Genomic DNA, 22,632 nt, shown 5'->3' with positions numbered 1-22,632 from the left:
GAGCGCCAAGCTCTGCCTGGCTGCAGTTGTCAGAACCGCGGTATTCCCCGCCCCGCCGTGGTGCACGCCTTTGGTTGGTTTTCATCCCACGGGCTGGCTGCTACTGGGCTAGTAGCAATGTTTACCTGAATTGACAATTTAAATCCTAAGGTTTTGACGAGGACTTTTGTAAATTATGGTGTATTTAGCTCTTAATGTAACATTTCCCACAATTATTTTAAAGGGCAAAAGGTTGAGGACCACCGAGTTCGGGGGATATCTGATTAGAAAGCTCTGCTCCCTGTGCACTTCATCAACGTGCACCTTGTGGCCACTGGAGGTAGTGGTAGTATGGGCCTGTGCCTATGGGACAGGCTAATGCAAGTTTGGCAGGCTTGTCCAGGAACTTTTCCTATGCATTGGCTATGTTTTGTATCTGTTTTGGCAACTTGCCCTTTAAAATCAAAACATACGGTTTGCCTTTGGTGCTATGCAACAAGCTAAGTGCTCGTTCTAGGTGTGAGAGTGCTCAGTCATGTCGGAGTCTGTGACCCCATGAAATGCAGCATGCCAAGCTTCCCTGGAGTTGGGACACATCACCAACTCCCGGAGCCTACTCAAACTCATATCCATCGAGATGGTGATGCCATCCAACCATCTCATCCTCTGTCATCCCCTTCTGCTTTCAGTCTTTCCCAGCATCAAGGTCTTTTCCAATTGGTTCTTCGCATCAGGTGGCCAAAGTACTGGAGTTTCGGCTTCAGCATCAGTCCTTCCAATGAATATTCAGGACTGATTTACTTTAGGATCGACCAGTTGGATCTCCTTGCAGAGAGCACTGGGTCACTCTTCATTATCCTGGGGCATGTTTGTTTTTTCACCAGCCACACTACTTCCTTTGGCAGTATTACTAGTAATCAAAGGGCCTGCTTGGTTACTGTAACTACAGACAATGGTGAGCAAGATACACACAGCAACTCACACTCATCAGTAGCTGTATTCTCCAGGCCTGGAGATGGGATGGCATGGCATTTGAGGAATCCTATTTAGAATGGCTGTTCTACTGATTCTTATATTTAGCATACCCAACAGGAGCAGCACCTCCATACAGGACTGGGATGAGCATGATCCCACCTAGTTTCAGGACAGTTATGCTGCAAGATGCTAGCAATGAAACTGGGAAAGCTAGCCAGCCATAAGATTATTGACAAATCTGTCCTCCCCAAACAGATTTTGCTGCCAGCCCCACCCCTATCAGTCACAAGTCTTATCTCCTTATGTCTTCTGAATCCGACTTGTCTTCCATCCTCATGGTCCTGCCTCCTACCTTCCACTGTACCCCTCAACTAAGTCACAGCCTGGCCAGAGTACCTGTTCGCTCCAGGCTCATCTCCCAACTTGTCTAACCTTCCCAAATTGGGTTTCCTGAATGCACATTTGCTCTTCCCTGTGTTTAGATCACTTTCCCAATGACTGAATCACACCAAGGTTAACTACTTGTCACTTGGGTGACAGTAATAGTTCATTTATATGTTCCTTACCAAGAGCTGAGCACAGAAGTTCACTAAATACTTTCCATTTTACTTAGTCCACACAGTACCCAAAGTAGGTGCATGTGTGCTCAGTACCCTTTAAGACGTCACATAGGTATTAGGTTTAGATCCAAATTTCAAATCCAGCCTGAATCTTAAGACACTGTTATTTACACTTTTCTCTACCTTCAGTGTCTAGTAGAAATCAAAGTTTCCATATTTTAAGGACTCCAAAAGACATTAAAACCCACTTTTACCTTTCCCCATCAGTACCAACATGTTATGTCAGTAAGTTACTAGCTTGTCCAACCAAGTGCCTTCCTGACCATTAACTCTCCATTATATAAATCAATCACATTTCCTCCACTGTGCTTCTTTACACTTGATCATGCCCAATATCCTGTAAAGGCTGTCACAACACACTAGTCTCACAGAAAGTCATGGTTCCCAGCCCATTTATGACCCCACAGAGCAATAAAGAAACAACCCTGTACCAGACTAAACCTGTAAGTACAGTTTTAGTAAGCTTAAGTGCCATCCTAACTATTCTTTTGGTCACGTTTCTACCCCACAAGTTTTATGATGGGTCAAAAACACCTTCAAAATCTTGTGATAAACTATAGCAAATTATAACGTACGATAATATTAAGAGGGTCCTGTCAGCACACAAGCATTGGTCATCTTGGTTTTGCAGGAGATACAAACTCTAGAAAACCTGATTCTGGTTTCTGGTCTTAAGTGTTAGTTGCTGAGGCGTGTCTGATTCTTTGTGACCCTATGGCTGTAGCCCGCCAGGCTCCTCTGTTCGTGGGATTCTCCAGAGAAGATACTGGAGTGAAGTGCCATTTCCTCCAACAGGGGATCTTCCCAACCCAGGGATCAAACCTGGTCTCCTATATTGCAGTCAGATTGTCTGAGCCACCAGGGAAGCCCTTTAGCATCCCCCTAATTTATCTATAAGATACACTTCAAACTACAAGGAAAATCATTAGCATTTCATGATGTATCTCTTTAAACATTCAGATTCCTATGCACAAGGATCCTTGAGTTCTGACAACTGATTTCTAGAATCCAAACCATGGATGGGGTTCCCAGGTGGTACAGTGGTAAAGAATCCACCTGCCAATGCAAGAGACATGAGTAACTTCCCTGGGTTGTAAAGATCTCCTGGAGTAGAACCGGCAACCCACTCCAGTATTCTTGCCTGGAAAATTCCACGGACAGAGGAGGGCCACAGTCCATGGGATCACTAAATGTGGGACACGACTGAGCACACACACAAACCACTCTATTACTGTCCCATGTTTCCAATGTGACCCAGAGATCTTGTATGTAAAGGTTCCACATCAAAACTGAGTTTCTGCTTCCTGAGCTCCAAGGAACAGTTAAGGGCACATTCTCCCACTCACTGTAAATTCAGAACATACAATTCTAAGAGACCTTTCAACAATCAGATAAAGTTTCCTCATCAACAGGTATCCTCACTGAGTGAGAAGGCTCAAATTATGTAACCAGCCAAGGCCTGTAAGTGCTGGTGTTACCTCTTTGTACTTTGAGGGGAGTTGGCAGAGGAACCCAGGTCCTAATACCCTTATTCTAGAATCCATTAGGTGGGTTTCTGTACAGGTAGGGAGGTAGAAATGCCAAAGAACCTACACTCAAACCAGAAGAGAAAAGCACTTAACATTTAATCAATTTCCCAGCATGTGGCTTCAAGCCACCAGGACACAAGCCCCACCTACACCCTTAATCTTCTCCTCAGCTCTTCTGCTGAAGAATTTGGCCTTCACGATGACAGGCTGCTTTGGGAGCTTTCCTTTCCCCAGAACTTTGTAGTAACCCTAGAAGAACAGAGAAAAGAGTTTATAATGCACCACAGCAGTCACCAAGAGTATAAAGAAAGATTCTTGTCAATCCACTCCATCTAGGATCCAGGGAAGGCATGTTTCTGATCTGGGCACTCACGGAGGCACCAACTGCCCTCGCCAGTGAATCAAGACCAGCAGGTTCTATCCAAGTACTCTAGCACACCAGGACAAAAGCTGTCGGGATGTGACTCTAGTCTCAGGCAGAGCTCAAACCCCCCTTTCCTATTCAATTACCACTTGATAAGCAAAAAAGGAAAAAAATCACATTTCCAATCATGTTCCAAGAAACCAGGGTCATCAGAACTGCTCAAAGAACAGGCTGAGAAAGGGGATTTTAACTTTCCTGAAAGTCTCCTCTGGGTTCTACCTCCATATCCATGGAGGGTAAGGAACACAAGGACCAGACTCCTAATAATATACAAAAATGCCTTTTTGGGGTGCAGGGAGGGATCTCTGACTGAACATATTAGGATTGTATTTTATTAGAACATAAAGGGTGAAGGGCTGTGCCTCATTATAGTCTTGTGTAAAACAGACCAGAGCCAGCTAAAGTAAATCACTACTTAAGTTCAGATGAGAAAGCAGGGTATTGACAGTTGGAATGAGATATCTGATCAGTTAAAAATTCAAGTGAAAAATGAAGTAAATGAATGGGAGTAAAGTATCACTCTTCAAAGGTTTTACATGATCACAACTGAACAAGAGTTCAGTTCTGTTCAGTGACCTACCCGTGGAAGTTCTACTGAATGAACTGTCTAGTAGGTAGCCGGGTGTGTATTATCCATTATTTTGAAAGGCACATAAAAGGCAAAAATAGTCACTTACTGATCGCACCACATCAATGATAGGAGCAGCTCCTGTCTTGTTCTTGGCAGCATTTACTCGTGTCTGCTCACTAACCAAGGTCCACAATTTATCAAGGTTGACAGTCGGGCAGAAACTCTGGTTCCTCTTTAAGTGGTAATGCCTCATACCAACTTTCCCAAAGTATCCTGGGTGACTGGGAAAACAAGGCAACCATTTTCATTACCTCACTCCAACTGAGCTATGCTTACCATCTTCAGTCCCTCGCCCTCCATGACAGTGTACACTGTTCACCTGTGCAGAAGAGCAACCTAGCAGAACTCCACTTGTCGAGTAAAACAAATCTTAAGACTAGAATTCAGGTCACTTGAGAGCTTCTACACCCTCCTATCACACCGGACTCCTAAACAAGTAGTTTTAATACCACCCCGCTAAGTTGTCCGCATAAATAGATCTAAAGGTTGTGTAAGTCAATCTGATGCATGTCACTAACCTGGTGACTGACTATGCCATAAGGGCCACAGCCAGTGAATAAGGTCAGCAGTTACTCTTCGAGGACTCTAGCACACTAAGGCAACAGTGGATACCCAAGCGTGACTCTAGCCTCGACAAGTGATGACAAGTTCAGTTCACATCAAACATAAACTAGAGAAAAACCAGCAACAGACAAGGTTCGTGAGTAGTGAGACTTGCTTCCCGCTGAAGACGTTCTTAACTACCCTCTACCCCTAAATCCCAAGCTAGTATTGTCAGTAAAAGGACAGTGAGAAAACCACTCACTATTTGTCGAAGTTGATCCTGTGATGATGCATGCCACCAGCATTACCTCTGCCTCCCGGGTGTTTCCGGTGTTTGCCTGCAGGAACACATAGCTACATGGCTAAAATAGCCTTCTCCAGCCCGTCAATACTATTGTAGCAAAAGCATTTCCCCATACTTCTGGGCCTTGGCTTTATATCTCTTCCAGCAATGTTGCTCCTTCAAGACTCTTGGGATAAATATCACTTTGCAGAGTTCCACGTAACACTAACACAGTACTTCATGCCTTCAACCGATTCAATACTGGGTCTCGTTCCATTTCCAACCCCCCAACTCATGTGAAATTCTCTACAACCGAAGCACAGACGATTCTCAAATAAAAAGCCAACATCTAATGATCCAGTTCAATCCAACTCGACCGCATGAGCTCTGACAAACCCACTTCACTTAGCTAGCTACTGACAACCAAGCAGCCGGCAGGTATAGTCCAAGGCCGACCAGAACGGGGAAACAGCACTTACCGATGCGGCCGTGGCCGTGGCTCACGTGGCCCCTAAGTTTCCGGGTCTTCCTTAGTCTGGATGGCTGTATGGGAGAAGGTACTTAGTGAGAAAGCCGAAGGGAAGCGGGGCAGGGGGCAAAGCTTGCCAGTCTTTGAGGGACCCACAAGCAAAGGGGTTTGCCCTGTGGCGCCGTCAGCAAAACTGAGGTTACAGCCACGCCTGAAGCCGTGCGGCCTCATCAGGGAAGATCCCGGGCGCCCCGGCCCGCGTGTCTCGAGAATCTAAGCTCCTGGATGAACACGCGGCCCTAGTTTCTCCGCCCTGCTCCGGGCCCATGCCGGCCACTCCGCCCCGCGGCTGGCCATACGCAGCCTTGGAAGACCAGGGCAAGCTCGGGAGTAGGTGGCTGGGGTGCTTGGTGAGTAAAGCTCGCGGGTTGAGACTACAACTACGCGGACCATCCTCAGGAACCACCTACCATGTCGGCGGCCTAAACGAAAGAGGAATGCCTCCGCGAAGTCTCGCGATCTACCGAGCACGGGGGCGGAGTTATCGCCTCACTTCCTGTCTGGGAGGCAGGGTCGCGGGCGGGGCCTCTTTGGCGTCGCGGGTCTCGCGCGACTTCGGGTCTTGGCGTTTTCCTTTTCCTGTGGGCTCCCTGTTAATTACAGGGCTGTTCCGGAGGCTGCAGTGGGCGGGGTATCGTTTCTGTGATGTCCCGCGGGAGCTCGCGCTCAGAGGCTCTCTGTCTCGGAAGGCGGGGTTTGGCGCCCTAAGGTGCATTCGGTTGTGGCTCTGTTGGGCCTGGCTTTTTTCCCAGCGCCAAGGCCCCGGAATCCGCCGGGACCACCGTGTTTCTCAGCTCTTCACCAACAGCCCCATACCTCAGCGACCCCGCGCTTCTCGCTGTGTAAGAACACAGCGAGGTCGTCTTGGCCCGGGCGGTAGCGGTTGCTTGCGTGTCCCTTGGCTGCATTGAGGGACTGTTTGACCCTCAGTGTGCCCACCCGGTCTCTCTGTCTGCACCCTTTCAAGTCTTCGTAGATGTCTCTACCACCCTCTGGGAGTTGCTCGGCCCACACTCTTGAGTGGGCTCAAGGTGTTCTTTTCTCCTTGTGCCATTGTCCTGGGCATTTCACTTTAAACAAACTCCTTTTAGGGACCTCTACACCAGGTTGCTTTGGGGTCCTTTGTTCTCCAGACTGTAAATCTACTCGTCCATTTTAATTTTCCCTGGAACCTGCTTGGCATGCTCATGACCTCGTCTTCTGGACCAGAGAACCGCTCCTCGATCTGGACTGTGCAAGAGTCTTCTCTTGTAGAACTTCTCTGACTCATTCAGTTATTGTTGCTTACTTCTCCCCACTGTGCTACCTTAAAATCTACCACAAAACTCTTCTACTTGTTAGTCCATATTTATCTTTCCTACCATACCAAATTCCTTAAAGGCTGGAGGATTGTTTTCTTTTACCCAAGCACTCCTAGCTCCCGGCAGGAAGTACACGTTCAACAAATGGTCCTTAACTGAATGAATGCACCTGCCCTCACCTCCCTTTGTAGATTAAAGTGGAAGAGGCGACTTCCCGTTTTAAGTCTTAACCTGTGTTCAGGATCACCTTCCTCAGTTAACTCTAGTGTGGGCTGTGTGTGCGAATTTTCTGTTCCTTGTTCCCTTCAGCTAAAATATAGTTTAGCTAAAGTATCCTAAATTCTCCCTGTTTCTGTTTATTACCTCTCCTCTTTCCTTTTCAGGCAGGCTCCCCAAAAGAATAGTCAACAAATCCTGTTAATGCTAGCTTCCCATTCATTGTTCAGTCCACTGCCATCTGGCTCTCAGCCCCATTATTTCAATGAAATTGCTCTTACCAATGTCATCAATTCACCAAACACCAAACTGAATGGCCCCTTCCTCATATCACTTGTTTTTCCGTTTTACTTTACCCATTTGACTTCTTTTTCTAGCTCATCTCTTGCCTTCCTCCGTCTTCCCTTCAGGTTCTTCTAACTTTGTCCACCATTTAAATATTGGTGTTCTTCAGCCTTCTGCCTGTCCCCCTGTTTTCATAGTACACAGTCTTCTTGGGTGAACTCGTCTTGAGTGGCTTCAATTCACATCTCTGTTGCTGAGCTCCACAGTCATTCACTTATGGTTAATTTCTGGTTAGTGTCTCAGCCATTCTAAGATAAACTAGATAGACAAATCCAAAGACTTGACTCTTTTCCAGCTCACTGGTGCCTTCCTTATTCTATATCTTGGTGCGCAGCCTTGGCAACCTATATAGTGATGTCAGGGAGACTTGAAAATTGTCCCCAAACATTCTTTTCCTCTAATACATTGTCATCATGTCGTTTTTTCTATACCTAGCTTCCTTTTTTAGCCTTTGTGCTAAAAAGCACAGCTTTCATTAACACCCTTATCATATCTCTTATCTGGAGTTCAGCACCCTCTTGTGATCACCCTGCCTGCATTCTAAACCTCCTCCAATCCCTCCGGCCTTCACACCTCTGTCAGGTTAATCTTTCCAAAATGACTCATCCCTTCACTTCATAAAAAAGTTTGGAACAGACGCCCTATTAGCTACAGAACACCGCCCACTTGCCTTTCCAGACTAACCTGAGCTTTTTCCCTACACAAGCTTTCGCTGCAGCCAAACCTCGTACAGCCCTTCTACCTTTTTTCCTGTGCTAGTGTCATTTCTCATGCCTGGAGTACTTATCTTTTTCCTAACCAGATGCCCTGAAGTTTCTTCAACCTTGAAGTCCTACCTTACATTCTGCTGCTTCAAGAATATTCCAGTCCACAGTAAGAATAGCCAAATACACCTTGCAGTTTACAAAATATGTCTGTCTGCCTGCGTGGGCAGCTCTATTAGCCCCATTGTATGAATGAGAGAGTTGAGACACAGAAGATTGACTGATTTGTCAGAGGCTACAGAGCAGCTGCTAATCAGAGCCTAGACCTAGCCTTAGGTTTTTTTCTTCGGATCTCCTGCTTTTACCTCAGTAATTACTCCCTCTGACCTCACGACATTATGGTCTTCATCACTCCTTCAATCCTTATTCACACACTGTCTGTACCAGCAGAAAGAGCCTTGAGAGTTGGGGGCAAGGCATAAGAGACATCATCCTCTATTTGACATCAAAAGTGGCCTGTAAACGACCCTTGGTAAGATGGTCTGTGAATGGAGGTAAGCTGGGCAGAGTTTGGGGAATGAAAGGTTACCTTCAGGTATCTAGTAAATAGGAACTGGAGCAAGGACCAAGATAGCCCAGGGCGTGGAGGGAGAGTGGTTGGTGGGACACTGCTTCTGGACAGTTGTGTCAGGTTTCTTGGTTACAAACGGGCTACATCTTATCCCTCAGGCCACCCATCTGAATGGAAGGCCTTCTTGAGCGGTCCAGCACTGAAGTTGGGTTCTGTGTTCACCTGACATTCTTCCTGTTGATAGTTTGATCTCCAGGGTAGGGAGAGTGCCCTGGACAGTTGTCTGCTTTTGGTTTTCTAGCCAGCTCCCTCTTTTTCCAAGGAAATCATGTAACTTTAACATAAGGCTCCCGTGGGGTTTGTCAGCGTGGGTCAGTTTCCCTGGGTCAGCCAGCTCTGAGAGAGCTATCCTATGCTATGCTAAGTCACTTCAGTCATGTCCGACTCTGTGTGACCCCATAGACGGCAGCCCACCAGGCTCCCCCGTCCCTGGGATTCTCCAGGCAAGAACACTGGAGTGGGTGTCCATTTCCTTCTCCAATGCATGAAAGTGAAAAGTGAAAGTGAAGTCGCTCATTCGTGTCTGACTCTTAGCGACCCCATGGATTGCAGCCTAACAGGCTCTTCCGTCCATGGGATTTTCCAAGCAAGAGTACTGGAGTGGGGTGCCGTTGCCTTCTCTGCTGAGAGAGCTAACAAAGCTAAATTCTGTATATGCAAAGTTAAGTAGATGCTAGACATGAGGTACTGGGTGACCTCATGTCACCAGGCACAGGGGGCATGATCGTGGACATGACCCCTGAGAGGCCTCTTTCTCTGTGACATCTCTTCTGAAGTAGAGCATGGCCTGTGACATCTCAGACATGTGGACTCTCCTCAGAGAGTCAGGGCCTCAGAAAATGCCTGCGAAATGAGCAGAAGGGAGACAGTGCTGGGCAGCAGCCTGGTGAGGCAGGTATTTGCAGTGCTGACCTCCTTACTCCTCCCTTAGCCCTCTCTCCAGGTGGCCTTGTGAACACACTGCCGCCTGAAGAAGGCCCTGGTGGTCCCTTTCTCTTCCTTTCCTCTCTGGGTTCCTGATTTCATCAGCGATTCTTCAGACAGCAACAACAGCCTGGGTGCATTCAGCCTTGCTTTCTTGCTCTCCATCTTCAGAGTCGTACATTTGGAAACATGTTGCTCTCCTTTTTCAAGTGGGGCTTCACTGGTGGCTCAGGTGATAAAGAGTCTGCCTGCAGTGCAGGAGACCCAGGTTCGATTCCTGGGTTGGGAAGATCCCCTGGAGAAGGAAATGGCAATCCACTCCAATATCCTTGCCTGGAAAATTCCATGGGCAGAGGAGCCTGACAGACTACATACAGTTCATGGGGTTGCAAAGAGTCGGACACCACTGAGCGACTTCACTTTCATTTCTTTCTCCTTTTTCAAGTAGAGGATTGTTAATTTAAGATGGGACGAGTCAGGGTGTCTTTTCTAAGTGAGAATTTGAGAAAAACTCAGATCCGAATTTACTTCAGAAAGAATTTTAAAACTTACATGTCATAGAAAAGACAATACATGAAAGAAAAATTTGAAAAAATATAAGTACAAACATCTCAAATTATAATACCTTACAATACTGTTTTCATGTCTGATTATTACCTTTCAGTTGTTATTCACATGGAGACATAGCTGTCTGCAAAGCTGATGATCATGGTACACAAATCTTTTTGTATTCTGTTTTTGGTTTAATACTATTACATTTTTTCTGTATCACTACCCAGTATTCATGATTATTATTTTTAACAGCTAGTAGTTTATCTTCAGCACATACTATAATTTACTAAGCCATTTTCTCGTGTTTTTTTTTTTTTTTTCCTTTCTTATTGTTCTCATTGTGTTCTTTGCTATTGAAGAAAATGATGCAATGAACACTGGTGTATGTGTGGCTTTTTTCTTCTTCTGTTGAATAACTTGTCTAGGATAAATTCCCAGGAGTGAGATTACTGTATTATAGGGTATGAACATTTTTATGATTCATTTTATGTTGCTATATGTATGTATATTTTTTCCAAATGGATTGTACCAATTTATGCACCATCAGCACGTGTGGTTTCCAGTTTAAACTACACCAGGTTCAGAGTTTTTGCTTGTTTTATTTTGTTTTTGCTTTTATCAGTAGTTTTTGATACACCCACAATATGGCATTTAGGGGAAAATTCATAGGACCACACAAGGTTTTCTTTATTACAAAGTAAAAATAAATATAATTCAAGGACTAAGAGTCCTTCCTTTCTGTGTTGGATAGATTTTTTTAAAAAAATCTCATTGTTCTGTGTGGCAAATGCATTCCTAACAGCTTTGTTGGAAGCTAGGATGGAAAACCCTGCTGCCATTAAACTCAGAATAGCAAAATGTGAAGGGAAGAATGCCAGGATCTTCGAGGGCAGTTCATCCAATAGCACAACGAATTCAATTGCTCTTGAGTTTTATTTTAGATGATAAAATTCATGGAAAGAACACAAAAGTTTTGGTTCATTTCCTACCCCTGTTTTCACTAGCTGAATGATTTTGAACAAGTAGCATTTTCTCTTTCAATCTTAGATTACTTGTCTGTATAATGAAAAACTACCGTGATTCATTCATTCATTTTAGAAATACTTATTGGGCACATGCTGTGTATTCAGACACTATGTATGGGTGCCAGGCAGTGAGGGGAAGGCGCCATGGTGAACACAAAAGACAAAGTCCTGCCCTAGGACTGTGCCTAAAACAGGCAGTGAGCAAGCACACAGATAAATAATGTATCAGATTCAACACAGTCTAGCATAGAGTAGGCACTCTCTCTTTACTTGGTGTTTCTCCCTCCCATTTACCCCCCTAAAATGTATGCTATTTTGATGATAATTTGTTCTGTACTACCCATGCAAACAATCTTTGAAATTCTAACTCCCAGTATGGTACAGAGTGACTTGCTTTGTTATTCCTTGGCCAGGTTACAGAAACCCGGTTAATCTCTCCCTTCTCTCACCTCTGGGAGTGGGATCTTAAGGGAGATGGTTTGTAAGCAAGGTAACATACCTGAGGTTTCCCTTCTGTCTTGCCATCTTTCACTTTAATTTAGTTCAAGTCGCTTCATGACTTAAAGTGGAGGTCATAAGCTGATGGCTGGTATACTTTGTTTGACTCATGCTGTTATGATTTTTTTTTAATTTAGTTGGTTGCCAACATTTAAAATTTTTTTTTAAATTTGGATTTCTGGTGTTTTGAAAAAACTAAGACTTGGCAACACTGGACCCACATTCTTTTAGGTGAGGCTCTTTACTGTTTATATGACTAACCCCTGGAGGCATTTGAATTGGCTACCCCTGGCTTAAGTACGTTCTGCCAAGCAAGCCCCTTAACTTTCCCAGGTCAGGGAATATAGGGGGGAGAGAGAAGAGCTAAATAATTGTGAAAAGGAAGAAGGGGATAGAAATGGGATCATTTGGCCTTCCCTTGCTTATCTTCAAATCAGAGACTTATTGCATGTGCATGCTCAGTCATGTCTGACTCTTTGCAGTCCCATAAACTGTAGCCCGCCAGGCTCCTCTCTCCATGGAATTTTCCAGGCAAGAATACTGCAAGCACAAATACCATTTTGTACTTCAGGGGATCTTCACGATCCAGGGGTAGAACTCATGTCTACTGTGTCTCCCGCATTGGCAGGTGGATTCTTTACTATTGTGCCACCTGGGAAACCAGAGACTCATTGCTGTGCCTTTAATTTAACCTTACCCTCACAGAGTTAATTCAATTGCTCTTCTAAGACAGAAATCAAATACTTACTACTTTATATTCTTACCCCGAGTTGTGCCCACTGGTTTGGAAAGCCATGCCACTTCCTCAGATACCCAGAATGGTCATTCAGAGTCTATTGCAACTGTTCTCAAAGTGTAGTCTAAAGGCCCATGGAGGGGGTCCCTGAGACCCTTTCAGGGGTTCCACAAGGTTGAAACAATTTTCATAGTAATACTAAGATGTTATTTGGCCTTTTTACTGGGTTGACATTTGCACTGATGGTGCCAAAGCCAAAGTCAAAGATGGTGTGTAAAACTGCTGGTATGTGTATTCTTCACAGCCAGGCATTTGCTTGTAAAAGAAAAGATGATAAAAAGAGAAGAGCCAGTTTCGCTGAAGAATGTCCATGTTTATTAACATTCAATCCTTGAATACAAGTTTCTTTAATATTCTGTGTGAAGAAATAAGTATGCATAAAGCACTTCTGCTGTTTATCAAAGTGAGGAACTGTAGTTGTATCCCTATTTGACTTGCATGCTGCACTAGCTTTATTATTATTTTGTAGAACACTAGTTTTATTTGAACAACTGACAGACAAACTGATTATTCAGGCTTGGGAATTTGGCAGATATTTTCTTTAAAAATGAAGAGAGCCTATCACTTCAAGAAAGAAAACACTTTATTTGTTGCCAACGATAAAATTTGGGCTTGCAAGCAAAAATTAGAATTCTGGTAAAGTTATAGCTGCCTCTGTGAATTTGACAACTTCATAACATTTACAGAATTTTCTGATGCAATTAGAGGTGATATTAAAGAGTGACTTTTTTTCTGTAATGAAATATGTCAATATTTGGAATATTTGCATTAATCATTGAATCGGTATTTTCCAAGTCAGTGCTTGGTGTTATAAAAATTATGCCTGGGTTAAAGAGTATTTCAAAGTGTTAAAGCAGACCGGTGGATGGTAATATAACAGAATAAGAAAAGTTCACTGATGGAGTATCAGCTTCCACCAACCTTGAAGAAACTACTGCTCTTGGATAGCCTCTGCCTACAGTAGCTTGAAGCAGGACTTCCATTCCTGGCCAGAGATTGAAGTCAGGCTACGTCAGTGAGATCACTGAATCCTATCATTAGACCACCAGGGACCAGTGGTCAGTGATAAGGTTCTAGCCAGTCAGTTGTGTAGAAATGAATTTCCATATAGAGATGGAAAGTAGTGAAGCAAGTAAAGTGTTTGTTGCTGCTGCTAAGTCGCTTCAGTCATGTCTGACTCTGTGCGACCCCATAGACGGCAGCCCACCAGGCTCCGCTGTCCCTGGGATTCTCCAGGCAAGAACACTGGAGTGGCTTGCCATTTCCTTCTCCAATGCATTAAAGTGAAAAATGAAAAGTGAAGTTGCTCAGTCGTGTCCAACTCTTAGTGACCCCATGGACTTCAGCCTATGAGGCTCCTCCGTGCATGGGAATTTCCAGGCAAGAGTACTGGAGTGAGTTGCCATTGCCTTCTCCGAGTAAAGTGTTTATTAGGAGGCAAAAGGGTACGTGTGGATAGACACATGAGTGGGCTCAGAGAGAGAGCTTGCCCTCATGGTAGTTTAAATCACTTTTATGAGGCATTTCTTCTGGATTTCCTTTGGCCAGTCATCGCTGCCTTATTCTGAGTCCATATTTAGCTTATCTCAGTGTCCTCTGATGTGTGTACGTGCATGTCTTAGCCAAGATGGATTCCAGTGAAGAGGCCTATGGGGTAGCTTGACATCGCTTCCTATGAATTGATGCCCTCCCTTTTGACCTCCAGGGAGCTTTCCTGTGTATGTATAGTCAGAAAGGTCTCCTTGACTTCAAGAATGAGGAATAGGTGGTCTTTTATGTCTTATTGGGCAGGGCTTAGCTTCTCCCTCCTGCTCTTTTTGAGTATCTGTGCACAGCAGACGAACTCCATCTGCCCAGCCTGGGGCCCATCTATCTCCTGACTCACTACCACTTGTTAAATTTTGGTGTACTATCAAAGAAGATTATCTACAATTATCTAATAAGGCTATTAAAATACTTCTATCTTTTCCAACTGTATAGCTGTTTGAGGCTGGATTTTCTTCATATACTGTAAACAAAACAACATGTAATAGATTGACTGAAGAAGCTGGTGTGGGAAAAGCCAGCTTCTATTAAGTCTTCTGCTGAGCCAGACATTAGGAGGTTTGCAAAAAGGCAAAAACAATGTCACTCTTCTCACTAAATTTATTATTTGAAAGTATTTTTTCCTGAAAAGTATGTTATTCATGTTGACTTGTAATAGGTTTATTGTGTTTTAATGAATTAATATTTTAAAATTATCTCACTTTTAACTTATAATATGGTAAATGGCAGTAGATATAACCACATAAGTAAAATTTCTTTGGGGTCCTCAACACTTAAAGTAAGTAAAGTGGTTCTAAGACTAAAAGGTTTGATATTCTCAAAAGTCTAGCGAAATAAACTTATCCACATTTAAATCTTTTAAGAGACATTGTCCTCACCTCCATCAGGGTTGCTACTGTGGCTGTGCTCTGGAAAGTAACTGCTCTTAGAGCCTCAGAATGAATTCAAGATAAAAGCCCGTCCGTTACTTTATTTAGTGGCATCTTGCTGGGCTCCCAAGAAGCCTGGCCCCTCCTGCCTCCTCTGTCCTTAATGCGCTTGGCTCCCAAAGACTGGAATTGAAGTGACAGTTCTCTTAAATTTGCATAATTACAGAGCTCTGAATTTGAATTAAATGAATTTTGGTTTTGTTTCTTTACAAATAAGTACAAATATAAAACTAGGTGCACTCTTTATGCTTTTATATAATTACAAAACCTAAAACAGCTGATAAATGATAAAAAAACCAAAACAAACTAACAATATTAATATCATTTGCACATGATGTGTTGCTAAGCAAAATTGTCACCTCAGCTTAAGTGAGGTGCACCCTGTTGTGGCTAAGTTTAGCAAACTTGTGCCACATGATGGTGGTCCAGTTTCCCCACTACTGTCTGTATTCTAGGTTCTGTGAAACATTCATCATCATGCGCTGTGATTTCATTTGGGCTTCCTGTGGCGAGAATCCGTCATTTACATATTATCTGCTCCTTTTTCTTCTCATTATCCTGAGACAAAGTAATACTGGTATGAACTAGATCCTAACTTTTTAACACTGCCTCTAAAATCCCATCATGGTGGATATATAGATGACCCAGAGTATTTATACTTTAAAAAGCTCATCAGAATGAAACACTAATTTACAAAAGTTGATAGAACTCATGAGGAGCCAAATTCTCTGAACCTCATTTTCCTCAGCCTGTCTCTGATGATTTTATTTCATTTTTTAAAATACAGTCCCTATTTCCAAGGGTAATTGGGAGGATGGAGATAAAGTATATAAAGCACCTGGCATAAAGTTGGCATTTAGTAAATTTCCTTCTCTTTTCCAAAATGAAATGTTGAATCAAGCTTGTCCATTGATAAGAGAAGCACAGAAGTATCTGGGACATTTTTGAAGGCAAACCAACCCTGTAGGACACACACAACCTAGCAGACCCCTCCATGCTTTGCCTTCCCGGCAGAAATCCGGGCCCAAGTGAGAGTTCGGACTGTTCCCGTTGCGGGACGTGAGCCTCCAGTTCTAGGGACAGACATAGCCTGGACTTCTGAGGCCTTGGTTTTTGTGTCCTTTCCAGCCCTTTTCCCAAAGAAGTAAATCACTCTGCTTTGTGCTACACTTATAGGGAGTAGAGCTTGGTTTGCTTTATACGCTACTTCACACTTGAGAATATTAATGGAAAAGCCCCAGTTCCAGGCACATGTGTGGGCACAGATACAGGCATGAGCTTTATGGGGCAGTCACTAATGCACCAGAAAAACAGAAGCAGACAGATGGAGGCGACACTGATCTGCTCGTTGTGCCAACAGGACCTGCACAGTGTTGGTGCCTGGCTTCTACCCTGTTAGCATTTGCTCTGTAAGAATTGCTTCCAGTGCTTGATCCAGGAGCTAGAGCACGTTGCTGGGGTTCAATGGGACTGTCCCAGATGGTAAGTACAAAGGCACCAGAGGTTCACCTCCATCTCTGAAACAGCTCTTTTCCCATTTCATAGGAATTGAATTTCAGGTGTAGAAAGAATCAGAATTTAAAAGCCCATGGGATACTCATTGCTGAAAGCAACTCTTTAGGGAATCTGTGAGACAAAGCAAATCCTCTTGCTGCTTAATAGATCTGTTTTGTAGGCTAGGATTTTTCATGTTGGGATTTCCTTAAATTGGTGGCAGACTAAGAAACCTGGAGAGTTTGATTCAGGGTTTGGCTGCCTCCCCAGAAGGAGAGGATATGTCCTGACCCACTAAACTTCTGAAGCAGGGGAAGAATAGGTGGGCCCCTCAGGTCAGTCAGGAAAAGATTTTGAACAGACTTGCACTGACTAATGAACCATTCACCATCTATGGTGAACCCCCCTCCTACTGCAGGGAGGAGCTTGTGCCTTTCTTCTGAACGTCAGGTTTCCTAGGAGACAATCTCATTGAGAACTGTGAAGTCCTTGGAGACAGCAGCCAGGTCCCTTCATTTCATTATTCTAGAACAAGGCATGTTGCATTGGTGCATTGAGTGTCTGCTGAATGAACTTGTGCGATGAAAAAGCCAAATCAGTTCACAGCATTTAAAAACATCATCATTTTTGTTTGTTTTGTTGTCTGCAGTATTTTAAAAGTGATTTGTAGCACAGGTCTAGGTTATCTGAGGCATTAGACCATTGCAGGTACTTTGAGATCTGAATTTTGAGATTTTTAAACCTTGGACAAGCTACCTAACCTCTGTTAGTTCTCTGTTGAGAGTTTGGAGTACAGAAAAGATATGGTCTACTTAGATTTTTTAAATTAATATGTGATTTTTAAACTTAACCACTTAAACTTAGTTCTCCCCTAAGCTTTTAATTTTAACTTACAAATCTTATTCTATTTATTAATATAGAAAATTTAACAGTCACTTTAAAAGGACCTTTCATTAATATTTGAACATATTTACAGCTAATATTTGCTTTTATAAATTAATTTTTTTAAAAATAATTCAATTGTCTAGCAAATAAACATTCTAAAGAACTTAACTCTTGGAAATACAGTAAGTTAAATTTATAAAAATGGAGAATCAAATATGTCTTAAAAGTTCCAGCACTGTTGCATTATTATCCAGAATATGTAAAGAGCTCGTACAACTCACCAATGTAAAAATGGGCAAAGAACTTGAATAGACATTCTCCAAATATCACTAATATTTAGAGAAATACAAGTCAAAACCATGATGAGATACGACCTTACATTTTTTAGCATGGCTGCTATTAAAATAAAGAACAGAAATAACAAGTGTTTGTGAGGATGTGGAGAAATTGCAATCCTGTGCACTGTTGGTGGGAATATAAGATGGTGCAGATTCCTTGGAAAACAGTATTGTGGTTCCTCAAAAAATTTTAAAATAGAATTACCAGCAATTCCACTTCTGGAGTTAAAAACAGGGACTAGAAGAGATATTTTTGTGCCCGTGTTCATAGCAGCATTCTTTGCAACAACCAAATGTGGAAGGAACCTACGTGTCCCTAGACAGATGAATGGATAAACAAATGTGGTATCTACATGAAATGAAATATTCAGCCTTAATAAGGAAGGAAATTCTGACAAATGCTACAACATGAATGACCTTTAAGAACATTATATTAAATAAGCCAGTCACAAAAAGACAAATATTCTATGATTCTGCTTACATGACGTACGTAAAGTAGCTAAATTTACAAAGATAGTATGGGGATTGCCAAGGGTGCAGGGAGGAGGGGATGGAGAATAGTTTAATGATATAGAGTTTCAGTTTTGTGTTTTTTAAAAAATTTAATTATTTTATTGGAGCATAGCTGATTTACAATGTTGTTAGTTTCAAGTTTTGCCCATTTTTAAATCAGTATTTTGTTGAGTTGTATGACAGCTTTATATATTCTGGACACTAGACCCTTATCAGATAAATGACTTGCAAATATCTTCTCCCTTTCCACGGGTTGCCTTTTTGTTTTGTTGACAGTGTGCTATCAACACATTGAAAGTTTAAAATTTTAAAGTCCCATGTAGCTGTCTTTTGTCGTCTGCGCTTTTGGTGTCATACCCAGGAAATTATTGTCATAAAACTTCCCTCCTGTGTTTTCTTCCAAGAGCTTTATAGTTTTAACTCTCATGTTTAGGTCTTTGGTCTCACTTAAGATTTCTACCATGAACTAATTATACATATCTCAAGACTGTTTGACTCTAAAATCAGAAACATTCAAAAACTAAGATCATGGCATCTGGCCCCATCAGTTCATGGCAAATAGATGGGGAAACAGTGGAAACAAGTGACAGACTTCATTTTCTTGGGCTCCAAAATCACTGCAGATGGTGACTGCAGCCATGAAATTAAAAGATGCTTGCTCCTTGGAAGAAAAGCTATGACAAACCTAGACAACTTATTAAAAAGCAGAGACATTACTTTGCTGACAAAGGTCTGTATAGTCAAAGCTATGGTTTTTCTAGTAGTCATGTATGGATGTAAGAGCTGGATTGTAAAGAAGGCTGAGTGCTGAAGAATTGATGCTTTTGAACTGTGGTGTTGAAGAAGACTCTTGAGTCCCTGGACAGCAAGGAGATCAAACCAGTCAATCCTAAAGGAAATCAACCTTGAATATTCATTGAAAGGACTGATGCTGAAACTGAATGCTCTAATACTTTGGCCACCTGATGAGAAGTGCTGATTCATTAGAAAAAACCCTGATGCTAGGAAAGATTGAAGACAGGAGGAGAAGGGGATGACAGAGGATGAGATAGATAGATCACATCACCAACTCAATGGACATGAGTTTGAGCAAGCTTCAGGAGATGGTGAAGGACAGGGAAGCCTGGCATGCAGTCCATGGGGTTTCAAAGAGTTGGACATGACCGAGCAACTGAACAGCAATAACAAAAGTTACAAAACTAAATTCATACTAATGACAATTATTAGAATCATGGTGTTTGTTGCCAAGTTATTCTAAGTACAAGGAAGAATGAAAATATAAGCTTTGGTGTCAGTATATCTGGGCATCTTAGTGTGAGTTCTAGTCTGCGTGTGTGTTCAGTTGCTCCATCGTGTCCCACTTTTTGCGACCCCATGGGTTGCAACCTGACAGGCTTCTCTGTCCATGGAATTTTCCAGGCAAGAGTACTGGAGTGAGTTGTCATTTCTTTCTCCAGAGGATCTTCGAACCCACATCTCTTGTGTCTCCTACATTGGCAGGTGGATTCTTTACCATTGAGTCACCTGGGAAGACCCAAGTCCTAATCTACCTGCCACTTAATAGTTGCATAGTTTGGTAAGTTTTCCTGCCTGTAAAATGGAGATGCTAATTGTAATTAATTTATAGGGTTGTTATGAAGAGTAAGTGAGAACAGAAAAGAAAACATTCTGTACTATATGCCTTGGATATAGTAAGAGACCAAGAAATGTGAAAAAAATGCTATTATTTAGAACTTGTGAAACTGAAGTGGAAAAATCTGTTAGATGTGAATATGCTTGATTTGGAGTCAGGCCATTTCTTGAATATGCTGCATCTTCATTATTTAGTATGTCCTATGGTCTGGCCAGGCTGTTGTTACCTTCCATATTTGCATTTGTGGGTCAGAGTGGAATAAGCTTCCTCTGCTACTTGGAGGTTTTAGGATTCTCTGCTGTGGGCTATTTGTTGGTTCATATGGTAGTTACTGACTTTCATGTACCAGGCCTTATGGTATTTAGGGCACTGAGATGAAAAGACCAGGCCCTTGCCTTCAAGGAACTCATATTCTATTGAAGGGCAGATAATAATACAGTGTTGTAGGAATGTGAAGGAAAGACTCTTTAGTTTAGGCAAAGGAGCAATAACTTTGGGAGGTTCTCAGTGCACAAGGACTGGTGGATATCAGTTGCTCAGTAAATGTTTTCTGAAGGACTAAACAAATGGCACCCAAATGAGCTGACTGATGAAAAGCAGAGATGTCACCTAGTTCGGGCAAGTCCAGTGAGATACCCAATACCTGAACTTAGATTTCTGATCCTTAATTTGAGAAGCCAGGCTTTGGGAGTCTCATTCTTTGGAAAGAGCTTTTAGCACCTCCACTTTATCCAGCAGAGTAGGATTACAGACTTGCTAAAAGGCTTATCCTACTTCTGCCAATCTGTGATTTTCAAATGTCACATATGGGAATAGGTAGAGGGTTAGCAGGGGAGATGGACAGAGGCTGAAGAATTAAATAGGCCCTTAGCTTCAACGCCTCCAGACACACGGGGCCACATGGCATGGGGATGAGTCCATTTCCATAAATCTATTCCTCCTGGTTGTTGGGCACAGCCAAGCAGTTGCCGTGTTGAATGGAAGCAGGACTATGCCTGAGCTCAGGGTCTTACCAGCTGATTTTCAACTCTAATCCCTCAGTGGAGCCTCCCCAGGCCTGCATGTTTGTAGTGGGGCTCAGCACAGGGGGAGGGCATGAAGTGGGCATCTTCTCATTCAGCTGAACTGTGCCTTGCATCTCTGCAATGCCACGTCCAACACAGAACCTGACACCGGTTGAGGGCTTAAGTGAATACTTATTTAACAGATGATAAGCAATGGGTCCACAAAAATATCCATGGCTCTTGTCTGAAAGGAAAACTTTTTCCAGTTGTGACACTGCCCCTTCCTATTCCTCAAGTTGTGAGGTGCAGATCATGTTTATCAAGCATCTTCTGGTTGGCAGAGGCTATATGGAGTATTTATGCCTGTATTATCTTTTCTAGAAAACTTCACAGCAACCCTCTAACATAGGTATTATCCCCATTTTACAGATGAAAAACCTGGGAATTGTGATTATGTAAGGATGGGCTGGAAGAAGCATAAGCTGGAATCAAGATTGCCAGGAGAAATATCAATAACCTCAGATATGCAGATGATAACCACCCTTATGGCAGAAAGTGAAGAGGAACTAAAAAGCCTCTTGATGAAAGTGAAAGAGGAGAGTGAAAAAGTTGGCTTAAAGCTCAACATTCAGAAAACAAAGATCATGGCATCTGGTCCCATCACTTCATGGGAAATAGATGGGGAAACAGTGTCAGACTTTTATTTTTTGGGGCTCCAAAACCACTGTAGATGGTGACTGCAGCCATGAAATTAAAAGATGCTTACTCCTTGGAAGAAAAGTTATGACCAACCTAGATAGCATATTGAAAAGCAGAGACATTACTTTGCCAACAAAGGTCCATCTAGTCAAGGCTATGGTTTTTCCAGTGGTCATGTATGGATGTGAGAGTTGGACTGTGAAGAAAGCTGAGCACCGAAGAATTGATGCTTTTGAACTGTGGTGTTGGAGAAGACTCTTGAGAGTCCATTGGGCTGCAAGGAGATCCAACCAGTCCATTCTAAAGAAGATCAGCCCTGGGTGTTCTTTGGAAGGAATGATGCTAAAGCTGAAACTCCAGTACTTTGGCCACCTCATGTGAAGAGTTGACTCATTGGAAAAGATCTTGATGCTGGGAGGGATTAGGGGCAGGAGGAGAAGGGGACGACAGAGGATGAGATGGCTGGATGGCATCACCAACTCGATGGACGTGAGTTTGAGTGAACTCCAGGAGATGGTGATGGACAGGGAGGCCTGGCGTGCTGTGATTCATGGGGTCTCCAAGAGTCGGACACGACTGAACGACTGAACTGAACTGAACTGAATAACTACTAAGTGTCAGGTCAGGTCGAGTCAAACTCAGGTTCATCCACCTTTGGAGCTTGTGATCTGCACTGTGGCGCTTTGCTCAGGGGGAGATTCCTCACCCACTGGAATTATTGCGCTAATGGAGAGACTCAAGGGAGAATCTGAGGAAAGACCCAATCCTGCAGCCTGAGATATTGGGTACAGATCTTCCATCAATGCAGTCACAGCCTAGTTGAAATTCTCCCCAGCAACTCCATCACACTAGGAAGTGGATCTACATCAGGTCTTAGGCCCTGAGGAAACCAGGGGGACCAGGTCTTTGAAAGCTAGTGATGGGGACCAAAGCAAAGGCAGTAGTATGCTGAGCACACACTGTCTCAACTGTGCTGTGAGATGGCTGGTGTGGCGGGTTCTGGGAAGGCTGGATATTGGAAATGGGTCTACTCAGCCAATGAGACTATCTACTTGGGACTGTTTGCTTTTAAATCTGTTTGAAAATG

General features: G+C 43.1%; 1 protein-coding gene, 1 long non-coding RNA gene and 2 other non-coding genes across 4 annotated transcripts; 1 reads left to right on the top strand and 3 right to left on the bottom strand.

Annotated features, from left to right (window-relative positions):
* Positions 1-3,175: 3,175 nt before the first annotated feature.
* On the bottom strand, positions 3,176-6,010 carry RPL27A (ribosomal protein L27a). The gene is made up of 5 exons (XM_027563216.1): positions 5,924-6,010; positions 5,464-5,527; positions 4,964-5,039; positions 4,205-4,379; positions 3,176-3,352 (listed from the first exon to the last, which is right to left on the bottom strand). The coding sequence occupies exons 1-5, from the start codon at positions 5,924-5,926 to the stop codon at positions 3,224-3,226; spliced, it is 447 nt and encodes a 148-aa protein (XP_027419017.1). The 5' UTR covers positions 5,927-6,010; the 3' UTR covers positions 3,176-3,223.
* On the bottom strand, positions 3,452-3,580 carry LOC113906067. The gene has a single exon (XR_003514762.1). It is a non-coding gene; the product is annotated as a small nucleolar RNA SNORA3/SNORA45 family (small nucleolar RNA).
* On the bottom strand, positions 4,664-4,793 carry LOC113906120. Its single transcript, XR_003514806.1, has one exon. It is a non-coding gene; the product is annotated as a small nucleolar RNA SNORA3/SNORA45 family (small nucleolar RNA).
* Positions 6,011-6,106: 96 nt separating the features above from the next.
* On the top strand, positions 6,107-21,634 carry LOC113905646. The gene is made up of 4 exons (XR_003514698.1): positions 6,107-8,633; positions 16,340-16,461; positions 19,710-19,785; positions 21,276-21,634. It is a non-coding gene; the product is annotated as an uncharacterized LOC113905646 (long non-coding RNA).
* Positions 21,635-22,632: the final 998 nt, after the last annotated feature.

The sequence above is a fragment of the Bos indicus x Bos taurus genome, chromosome 15 (assembly GCF_003369695.1).
Source record: "Bos indicus x Bos taurus breed Angus x Brahman F1 hybrid chromosome 15, Bos_hybrid_MaternalHap_v2.0, whole genome shotgun sequence".
Classification (NCBI taxonomy): domain Eukaryota; kingdom Metazoa; phylum Chordata; class Mammalia; order Artiodactyla; family Bovidae; genus Bos; species Bos indicus x Bos taurus.
The sequence above is the reverse complement of the archived record's forward strand: the minus strand, read 5'-3'. Positions and strand labels throughout refer to the sequence as shown.

What these genes read in the sequence shown, in the direction of transcription:
- RPL27A (XM_027563216.1), bottom strand. An exon ending in CCACGGCCACGGCCGCATCG is followed by an intron (nt 5,040 to 5,463) that starts GTAAGTGCTGTT and finishes GTGTTCCTGCAG; the next exon opens with GCAAACACCGGAAACACCCG. An exon ending in TCATTGATGTGGTGCGATCA is followed by an intron (nt 3,353 to 4,204) that starts GTAAGTGACTAT and finishes CTGTTCTTCTAG; the next exon opens with GGTTACTACAAAGTTCTGGG.